The 11961-nt window shown below is 35.6% G+C and overlaps 2 protein-coding genes across 3 annotated transcripts in view; one reads left to right on the forward strand and one right to left on the reverse strand.

Annotated features, from left to right (window-relative positions):
- The window catches only part of LOC144433533 (DDB1- and CUL4-associated factor 7), a 42526-nt gene extending 36132 nt beyond the window's left edge, over positions 1-6394 (reverse strand). For both annotated transcript variants that reach the window (XM_078121842.1, XM_078121841.1), the window contains exon 1: positions 6176-6394. In XM_078121842.1, the coding sequence (XP_077977968.1) occupies positions 6176-6337 (162 nt within the window). In that variant the 5' untranslated portion in view covers positions 6338-6394. The remainder of the gene's footprint in view (positions 1-6175) is intronic.
- Positions 6395-8471: 2077 nt separating this feature from the next.
- The window catches only part of LOC144433920 (uncharacterized), a 13610-nt gene continuing 10120 nt past the window's right edge, over positions 8472-11961 (forward strand). Inside the window, exon 1 of the mRNA XM_078122324.1 lies at positions 8472-8775. Coding sequence (XP_077978450.1) covers positions 8656-8775 — 120 coding nt within the window. The 5' untranslated portion in view covers positions 8472-8655. The remainder of the gene's footprint in view (positions 8776-11961) is intronic.

The following is an 11961-nucleotide window of genomic DNA, read 5'->3' on the forward strand; positions in this document are numbered from 1 at the left end:
TCTAACCCAGAGAGGGACTTCAAGTCTTGGTTACCTGTCTAGACAATGTTGTTTGCTCAAATTCATGTTCTTGGGCAAATAATATTGTCAAGTCAGAAAATTAAGTCTCAGGGGCTAAAATTTATTGAAATTTACTTGTACACCAATGACAGTGACACAGTGACACTCAGTGTGTTATAGTACCTCTCTGTGGAGACTGTCATTGCAGACTACAAAAGTGTGTGTGGGTGTGTGTGTGTGTGTGTGTGTGCATGTCTATTGACACAATGGTGAAACACCAGATTTCAAGAATAGTCTGTGCTATTGATCTGACATCAATATTATATACACACAGTGTACAATCATAACTAATGTTTGATTCAGTACACACTCCAGGGAGCAAAGCTATTAGTGAATATTTCCTGTCATCTCTCTGTACATGTGCATAGAAACCGTTCATTTACCATCTATATTCAGAAATCTTTTCCCATTTCTGTCTACCTCTCCTGCTGAGTAAATTGAGCTAATAATGATATTCCAAGCACAGCAATTACTATTTCTGTCAGTGTTGCAACAATTCAATAAAAATAATGTCATTAAGACAACTCTAATATAAATTGCACTCAGAATAAAATTGCTCCTGTGATAACATCACGCATGTATCTTTGTGTTGAAAATATCAGACATAAATTGATGTGTACAATATTTGGCAGCACTGTAGGGCTTCTCCTGAATAATAACCATGTTTGAAATACATTTTCATTTCATCATCGTGTTACAATCATTCTGCTCATGAAAGCAAAGTGTAATTTCTAACAATGCTAGTCTCGGGGAAAACAATCTGCGAAATAAAAGATTTTGAATTTTTTTACTAGTTTTTGCCAGCATATGTCAGTTTTGATAGATGTACAAAATGTATGCATTCACAAATGAAGCATGCAATAATATTACATGTTTATAAATAATGATACCCAGCAAACAGAGGCAACTACCTTTCATGACAGTATACAGATATGTCATCACCACATTTCGATATCAGCACAAAGCTATAAGATTTACGGAAAGCCACTTAGCCAATCTTAGTTGTCTGATAATCTACATTTCTCACACACTATATGCATTATCTTACACCAAGTTCATGTCAAACTGGACACTTTGCTCCCGACTGTTTAATAAATGAAATTATTAAAGCAACTACATTGTTTGACAAACACTTAAATGGCTGCAATACACCAATGTTCTCCCCATTATGTAGAAAGCATGAACGCCATCTTTACCATCCAGGCTGAGGCCACCTTGCTTAACAGTTTCTACCGTACTTCAGAAGTGTTCTACCATCCATGAGCTTTAGTAATCTTTGAATGACAATATTATGATAATAATACTTTCACATGAACAAAATGGCTGATCCTCAATGTACATGTGTGTATGTATTAAATATAAGCATGTCACAGTATATTTCAATACTGAAGTACATAATGATATTATATGCTGCCATTACACAAATCACCATGTGATCAATATAATAAATAAATAATAAATGAATAAAGAGATTTATATAGCGCCTAGTATCCATCAAAGATGCTCACTGGTGCTTTACAATAGAAACAGTTACAGATAAACTCTCTCAAAAAAGGTATGTCTTCAGTCTTAATTTGAAAGTCTCAATACGCGGCACTCAATATGCAAATTATATGTAAATTATTATATAAATTAGTAACCATCCTTGCAATCTATCCTCAGGAGAACAGTGATACACATTAGAAAATGTCATTAATGTGTGTAAATAGTGTGCCAAAATCCCTAAGGCCTTGAAATGAAATATGTAACATAACTTACACATACATACAATGTACATACATACATACATACATACATACATACATACATACATACATACATACGTACGTACGTACGATGCACACACACACACACACACACACACACACACACACACACACATACATACGTGCATGCATGACATACATACACATACACACATATTACATACATACACATACATACATACATACATACATACATACATACATGTACATACATAAAATGTATAGTGCAACTTCCATATATATGCCATGTAGAACATTGTTGTTGGTTTTTTGTAAACCATGACTACATTAACAAAGAAAGTAACCAAAGTTGCAATGCAGTAATCATTACTACACTGTTGAAATAAGTCTATGCTTATTTTCACTATCTATGATAAAATAAAGTACTGTAGATAAAATGTTGACAGTAAGGTCATCTAAAGGGCTACTCAGTAACTAACAGACATTGACTTCTATAATTTCTGAATTGCTTCTACAATTTCTGAATTGCTAGTTTACATTTGTATCTATACAATTCAGAGTTTTAATTAAAGGAGAAACCCAGAAACTCTAGACAGGATAATGACACAGGTATGTTTTGATAATAAAAATTTTCTACTATGACAAATTAACCAAAGTTAATAAATACAGTGCTCAGAACTTTGTCAACAATATTCAAAGATAAATTTGGACTGACATTGTAACACGATAGGATTGAACTTGGTGTTGAAATAAACACTTTGGAATGAAATAATTTGCAGTGCATTACTATGGTGAATGAGCACGAAAATCTCTGTTCCTCATACTTCTGTTGGCATACCTGTTTCAATTAAATTTTTTTCGTAAGGGTTAACACATCCTATGTGTACTACGACCATTAGCTGGATAAAATGCCCATATTGTAAATCAGCGTCTTTGTAACAGAAATCCATCAATTACCTCACTGCATGTAAGTTTAGTCAGCAATAAATCAAATGGTGGCCATATTAGACAACCATTTGACCATAATTGGGGGGCCGATAATACACAAACCGATATAAGCGCAAACTAATTGATAGCCATTCTCCAATCCATTTAGGAAAAAAACCCGATGTCGATTCAATTTTCTACTGTAAGACACATAACACTATACTGATCCATTAAATCTGGCTTTTTATGACAGGTAAAGACAAAATGATTATTACTCAAAGATGTATTAGCAACAGTAATTTCATAGGGTGTTTTAAGTTAATAAATTTTGATCTATTTATATGTAAATTAGATAATTATATTGACCACTGAGTTCAAATTGATTGATAGCCTCTCTCTAATAAAACAAATCCGACTGGCTAGGAGACAAAATCCACAAATCTGCGGCTATACATCACAGCGAACTGTACAATATGAGCCTAAAGGCTATCTGATAAGTTTGACTTCTTTACGATTCATGTTGCAAGGCAAATTAATTGACTGATTATTTCATTTTTTTTATTCATGAACCAATAAATCATATTGTAGCAATATCATACAATAATATTTTTCTATTTTGCCGCTATACATATATTAACATGAATACTGGGTTATTAAAATGCAATATCTCTAGTATTAAAATATACATATTTTAAAAATATTGACTGTTAAATTCTAAACATAAAATGATACACTGTATGTATATGTTCTGACCTATAAACAATAGATTGTTCTAAAATACAATGTACATTGTTCAACGCTTTTATAATGTAGCATAAATCAAATTTTCGATATTTCACAATTGTGGGAATATCATTTAGTAGGCACTGCATGCACAATATAAAATTTAGTCTCACTCATAGGGTCTCTTGTTACTAATGGAAATACTAAGTTGTATTCCCTATGCTGTCAGTGTTAGATATCAGTGTCTTTTTTAATCTGTAAGTAAGCCTATCGAATTTAGATTTTAAGTCATGTCTAAATTTCCAGATAAATTCTGCAAAAATATTCAGTCATATTTCCTTGTTCGTGACAAAACTTAATTTACGCAAGGAACATCAGGTTATTTCATGATGTACAGCATGTACAAAAGGTATCTCACTCCAAGTTCAAGTATACTTGTATCACATGTAATATACTACACTACAGACATTGTAGCAGGCACTGTGGTACAATGTAGGTTGATATCACACACAAAGACAGTATTTTGATCAATAAATTTAGAGTTTCAAACTAAACAATTTAATTGCAGATGGCTCCAACTGACCCCTTTTCATAGACAGGGGGATTAACCTATATGTACCCTCCTCAATACAATCATATGCAATGTATAACATGACCTTCAAAAGTCAGCTTGCTAAATTCAATACATTGACATTGTGTGTTACAAAACCACATTTTTTTACCTACATTGTACATTTTCATACACATTACAATCACTTGTTCAATATGGTACACTTAGCTACTGAATTTCACTCAATTAATTATTTAACTAATTAACCATCTAATCAATGTAATCATTAAACACAACTGGAATGTTTGTACATGATGTCTACTACTTGACCTATGTTGCTTACAATTACATCACCTGACACCTATTAGTATCGCCAGTATCACACACTATTATTGTCTGTCTCACTACCTGCATGTTGTCATCACACATTGCATCTTGGACACCACCACATGGCTGTCCCAAGGACAAACATCCTATCAATGCATGCCTATTTGACTATTCTCTATAGCTTTATTTTGCCAGTACACTGACCTTGGTTTTGGGTTACCCATTCTCAATGAGACTGAATAAGGCATGGCTGTAGAGTATAAAGGAAACAACTTTTCATGTTGCATGTCTTTTGCCTACTTGATTACATAAATTAAACTAGCTAAGACCTGGTGTAAGTAGGAGTTAGTTATTAAGTATATTCCCAAATATACTGTTTCCCTACACAAGACAACAGCCAATACCTCTCTGGGTCTCAAAGGGTAGTAGTAATCACCCAAGAACACTTCAGTCACTGCACTTGTCCAAAACTATTCAACATTAACTTTCATTATTTATAGTATACTTAGCTGAAAATTTTGTCAGCCATTTTGTTAGATTTAAACTTCATTTCAACTGACCTGAAAGATATTATTTACATAGAGACACATAAACCAGCAACTGAACTAACAGTGAATCTAGATGTACATGTAGTGAAAAGACAGCAAGGTACATGTACATGTATGATAGTATTTCAAAGTACCTTCTTTCCTTGCTCCAACTTTTCCTAATTTTTACATCTACAAATCTGTGACTGAATCACATAACCTCTAAAGAAGACATTCGGTACGTAACTTGTTTATATATGGATTTTCCTTCCAAGATTACATTGTATATTGTACAAAAAAAGTAAAATCTAATGGGGTCAAATGATGACATACAAGTTATGTACATAGTACACATCTGAAATTTTAGTACATCAAAATTACATGCTAGCAGCTGCATATATGTACATGTATATCATGTAATTCATACGTGAAAATCGATATTGGTATAAATTGTTCATTGCTGTGATGAATGGCTATGTTTCATTTGTATCTGTTGAACAAATACCAATGTTATATGCTGCATTTTTTAGACTGCCACAACACCATTTAATACCAAAGTTGACTTGGACGTCATTATGCTTTCAGTGAACACAATGAAACGTCATTTGAAAATGACCTACAAATATCATATAGTTGACAGGGCTTGAATTTAACTTTGGGGCTTGGTAGTCAAATTTATCCAAGTAAACTGTTTCAACTCCAATTTTCCATTGGTCTAATAGACTACATGTACATGTACCATATTATAAATTTGGTAGTCAAGATACAATGTTTGGTAGTCTATATGCCATAGACTACTACTAATTTCAAGCCCTGGTTGAGAACCCATTCTTAATAGAGTGACCCAGTATATTGGTTTATTTTGATCATAGATGCTTTGATTCACAATATATTACACATTAATTAATTAGTCTTTCAAATCTGAGATTGAGAGATGTTGATCTAAATTATGGTGGGGAGGGTTGTGTGTGTAGGCTGTCCTTTCCAAGAGATGATACTTGGAAAGTTTTTACTTATTCACAACCATGCCTTATCGAAGGGTTTGGCTTTGATGATATGTACGGATGTCCTAGCTTTCCCCAAGTGTAGTCCAGGTGCCTCGTGTGTTGATTCAGTGATTGATACCCGTATTCCGCCAACATGTCGAAACAGCCCTGGGACCACCCCTCACAACAAAATTGTTGCAGAAAAGGCAACAGTAAGTATCTGTTGGAGCCATACAAGTACAGCAATGTGGTTAAACACCATCTTTGGTTTGCAAAATTTCAATCACGAGGGACTATAAAAATACAAAATGCAATCATGTCACGCGAGTCATCGAAGTGGTAACCTACCTTGTTGTTATATTCCTCCACGAAGCTGCCGACAGCCAGACGGAACCTTTTGTCTGGCCGAACGCTCCAATTCATGCTGTACAGTGTCCATGGTGCCTCGTATTTGTAGATCTCTTTCCTCTTGTTCGGTCCACCACCTCCGACGGCTATACTAGCCGACATGATGATGGAAAGCCGACAACAAATTACTCACAGCTACAACCTCAGCACCTGAGTCAGTCAACGTCAAATATGCTCCTGTCAGAATAACAAAGATGGCGGATTTTTCACCCACCAGCCTCGTTTTCGAAAACGACATTTCGCTCTTTGCGCTCTCTGGTAAAGTGCGCCATCTTCTGAGAGACCATAAAGCACAATGGCATGTTTCGTCCTTTAGGCTAGGAATGTTTTGAGATGACAATCCATGCTCTACTACTAAATGACTGTATTCACGATATTTTTAACATTTTGTTTTATTTATGTATGTTGTTAACTCACCATAGACAGTGATTCTTGCGTCTTCTCTTCCACTTTTGTGATTGTATAAATTTCTTTCTTTTTCAAGTGATGTAAGTGTATTCTTTGTGTGTGTGTGTGTGTGTGTGTGTGTGACAAATAAATAGATAAATAAAAACATTGCCAAGGAACGTTTTACATTTAAACTTCCCCAGTGCTTGCAAAATGGAAGCGAAAACGAAATGGAAGCGAAAACGAAAACGAACATAAAGTTTATAGTCTGTTTGAAAAGAAACACAATTTATGAAAGTAGGCTAACATGTACTAGAGTTTAACATCCCAAAACTTTATTGAAACCTCTCTCTCTCTCTCTCTCTCTCTCTCTCTCTCTCTCTCTCTCTCTCTCTCTCTCTCTCTCTCTCTCTCTCTCTCTCTCTCTCTCTCTCTCTCTCTCTCTCTCTCTCTCTCTCTCTCCCCCTTTCCCCCCGTAAATGTGAATCTGTAAAAGTGAAATCCGTTAAAAATAAACGGAAAAATAAATGAATCCCAGAGACTAAACGATCGAATCGATGATCGCGATGCGAAGAAATGTATCAAGTCTTCACATAACACGAAGTTGAACCAACGGTGTTTTGTGCTATGTCAAAGTCAATGTGTAGATAACTAATACAAAAATGAAGACGTTTTTTTTCTGTTTTATATGTTGTGATTAATGTTGTTCTGTACTGTACTGTACTGCACTGCACTGCATTGCACTGCACTGCACTGTACTGTACTGTACTGTACTGTACTGTACTGTACTGTACTGCACTGCACTGCACTGCACTGTACTGTACTGTACTGTACTGTACTGTACTATACTGTACTGCACTGCACTGCACTGCACTGCACTGCACTGTACTGTACTGTACTGTACTGTATTGTAAATTTCAATTTAAAAAAAGAGAGAAAGAAATGAAGACAGTACATCGGAGAAAACACTATAATTTTTTCTGAATATGCTAAGGTTCCGAACTTGCAGTTAAATTTTATCTGGCAGCGTAATAAATTGACTAACATGTACCCCTATAATATATCACTTTTGTACTAGTTTTAATAAAATCGACTCATGTACTCTGATTGAGAAATACCTATGGATGGACGAACTGACAGAGAAATTAGAAAAAAACACATAGAGTATGTGCAATACTTGGGAAACGTGCACAGACAAAATATTTACACAGTCGAGTGGTGGCGCTCTACAACAGTGATAAATATCAACAGGTGGTGGATGCAGTTAGCTTGTACAAGGACCTACAGTTTTGCTCTGTCAAAGAATACGTCCATTTAGTTTGTTTCTTTTTATTTTAATCAAACAAAAAGCAATGCAAGTCATTTTTAAACGTCCCCAAGGTCACTGGACACAACGTAACAATAGAACGACTAGCGGTGCTTTACGTGGTTGCCATTAAATAGAACTCACCTGATGATTTTTTTTATATAATATAAGTTATCCGAAGTTATCGAACATTTCAGCACTGTAGAATTTCAGTAACCGGTCTTATTGTAATTCTGAGAAATAACGAAATAATTAATAATACACTTTTCATCAAGGCCGTGGCCGTTGTGGACGTATTACAATTTGAACAATCGAGTTAAAATGTACACTGAACATTTGTATTGATAAAACGCATGGGGTCCACTGAACACGCTTACTTTATCCCCCACCTTTAACCATGCCTGACCTTCTGACACTGTTTACCAGGTACATTATTCGGGTGGGGTCTTGTACCCAATAACCATTCTACAGAAGTCTTTCATCGACAAACACTTAAACCAAAACGACACCAGTACCAGTCATAGTTTCCTCAAATCACCACAGGTCATATCTAGTGTGGGTATGCAACTTGTCAAATTACTTTCTTCTAGTTGTTGTCTATGTGAAGTCGGAATTCGAAGGATAGGCCTAGATTGGCTTGAAAGCTTTCTTTTAAGATAAGAGAACACGAGAGCCCGGAACTGTTGGCCGTGAAAGAGAGGACACACACTGGAGAGACAAATTTAAAATGCCGAAGACGCTCCAAGTTACCATTACGACAATACACAGCGTTTACGCGAGTAGGGACGCCGGTATTCACATCAAACTGATCGGGGACTCCACTGAGTCGAATATCATTCAACTTAAGGTAAGAAAGCATAGAGTGATATATCATGAACGGTTGAACCAAGGTGGTTTAAGAGATGAATTGTCGTAAACCTTGGTTGAACTATCATGGTCTAGGATCGGCATCATAGATCTTGAGTGGTCGGACAGGAGTCCACCTCAAGTCCGTGCTTATAAGATTATATTCTCTATAGGTCTGAGGCATAACCAGAGAACACTCTCTAAAATATATTATGATATTTACTCAAAACCCAGTCTTTGGAACGCGATCAAACTTAAGGTGACCGTGTGACTAGGGTTATATTGGTTATTAATTTAAGCAATACAGTGTTGTTATTGTCTTCACTGTGGGGGGTCAGTGTCAGTTAGGTGTTTCTCATATAAGGCAAGACACCTGATCACAATTGAAATGAATATGATGACCCCTTTATTATATAGCTTGGTAGTGGTTTGAAAGTAAGTATGCCTACGGACTACTATTTAGGCCTAGTGTTCCCTACGACGAGAGAGTACTGAAATGAACCTATCTGTACACTATTTCAGTCATTGTTATGTATTGTTTATATATGTGTACACACACACACACACACACACACACACACACACACACACACACACACATATATATATATATATATACATACAGTAAGTAAATTAGGTAATTTACACCCCACGCACGCACGCACATACATACACACACACATACATACATACATACATACATACATACATACATACATACATACATACATACATACATACATACATACATACATACACATACACATACACATACACATACACATACACATACACATACACATACACATACACTTTGTTAGCGCTGTGCCTGTGGCCAAAACTACCTGTGACTCCACCGGTATTACATGTACATTTTGATTTCCCTCTACCAGTGAGTGTGTAGTAATTATAATTGTTAGTCTATCGATACCATGGTAACTGGCCTGATGGAGTCTGGAATTCACTCACACAACAGATTCAAACACACGCCAAACCCAACTTTAACAGTTGTGCATATATATGACCACCTTATTTACAGCAAATAACAAAGCTTATATCCGCCATGTTCCACATATACCATTCGTCTGAACCAGTTCATTTTGTTGTTTCAGGTAAAGAAAGTTTGGCACACCTATGATTTATATTTAATTTCTTGTATAATTGTCCTTGGCAAACTGGTGTCTTCCTCTAATCCTAGAATGTCTAGAAAACAGTCTAGGTAATGAGCGAAACGTGCTTCAAATTCCCGACAGAAAATATTAAAGTACTTAGGGTACTTCAAAATTAACTGCCATGTCACTATACCTACATTAATCACCATTGAAGTAAATTGAGTGAAATCAACCAACCATATGAAATGTACATAGAATGCAGACCAGACCAGACCAGACCAGACTGGCCATGCAGATGTAAATATCAATACAGTAGTTGTGTTCGCTTAGTCAATCGCGAAAAAATCCATCCAGGTAATGGAAGTATAGTATATTATGAGTGTGTATTTATCTGTGAGATACACACCCTCGCACCAAAGACACACAGGGATGTACTCATCAACAAAACAACGGTCCTATGCATATTACTATACAATGCATACTGCGGCTGGCATAGTTTGTTTTCACCCAAGCTCTTTAATTTGTAAAACTAACGTAAAAAACAACAACAGTTTTTGAGAGAAAGATATAAACTTGATGTGCATCAATTTTTTTCGACAACAGAAAGGTCTAGAAGAAGTTGGTCGACAACTTCAAGTTGGCCAGACTGTAATACTATACACAGACTGAGTGTATGTTGAAAGCAATACTGAAACTTTCGTCACATTAATTTTTTCCCCAATTCATGATAGTTTCGATAGTTTCCGATATTTGTGAAGGTTTACTGACATGTGACTGAAGTTACTATTGTTTTGGATCTTGGGTATTGGTAAGTGGTAAGTGGTAGGCAGTAGATCTTGATTTAGCTGTCATGTGTTGCATAATTTGTTTGCTTTTATATCATTTTAATCAACAAATTCTAATCATTTCGGTTGCTTTCACAGTATACCATTCTGTTATGTAGTATTGTGGTCTATGCCATAGATATTCATTTTTTAATTTAAAAAAATGTAAAAATGTAATCGAACGGCATTTCAATGTAGACTGGAAGTTGGGGATTTGCATGCATGTACTCTACACTGAAACACAAATTAACAGTTCCAATTATATCATAACAAGGTTACGTTGGTCCTGTAAATTTGTGCAAAATCAGGATAAGTTGGTCTACACCTAAGATAGCATTTGATCATACTATACACCTACACATTTCATAGATAATTGTAATATATGTCGCCTTTGCACGTGTGGGGAAATTTTGTTTGCAAATCGGGGCGGTCACACAACACCGTCATATTTTGTACCGTAAAGTAAACAAACCCATTGAAGAGACATACAAGAGAGGCTCCGTCTTCACGCAAATGATGCTGGGATGTATCCTGTGTAAGAAACGTGTCAACTTTCCAGTTCAAAGCAAATACACATGTACATGAAAGTACAAATACTTTTAACGGTCCATAGAGCGTTAACCATTGTACCGTTTAGATTCGGACAGCTTTGCGCTTGCTAGGGTTTCAGACCTACTCAATATAGACAAAGGGGTTCGCTTTTTTGGATCCAAGTATGTAAACATAGCGATACAAAACACCCAAACCTCGAATTTGACATTTTTTTTATTATTCAAACGCCCTGCTGTATTGATATGTGGTGTTAATTTGACAAATTCAATGGGGATTTTCAGATTTTTAGAATTTGATAGTTCATATTTTACAATAGAATCCAGTTAATCTGAAACAGTAAGTCGTCTGACACAACACATTTGTTACTATTAAAATTTGCTACATTTTATTGTCCAGCTCGACAAAACGTTATTAATGTTACATTTTAAGCCATAGTAAGGGCGTGGAGCACATTATGGTAGCTCATGCTGATAAAATGTAGCAATGTTAGTAATCTGGCGCGCCAGACGATAAAATGTGACAATGTTAGTAGGATTTTTGTTGAGTCGGAAGATTGTCCTGTTTCAGTGTAACTGGTTTATATTGTAATTTCTGGTATGAGTGGACTGGTCAAGTTGAAGGGTAAAGTAAAAAAAAACCACACACACATGTACTAGAGTGAAACATTAGGCGAATAGAAATACGAGTTTACAATAGACA

This window comes from Glandiceps talaboti, chromosome 4, assembly GCF_964340395.1.
Source record: "Glandiceps talaboti chromosome 4, keGlaTala1.1, whole genome shotgun sequence".
NCBI classification, from domain to species: domain Eukaryota; kingdom Metazoa; phylum Hemichordata; class Enteropneusta; family Spengelidae; genus Glandiceps; species Glandiceps talaboti.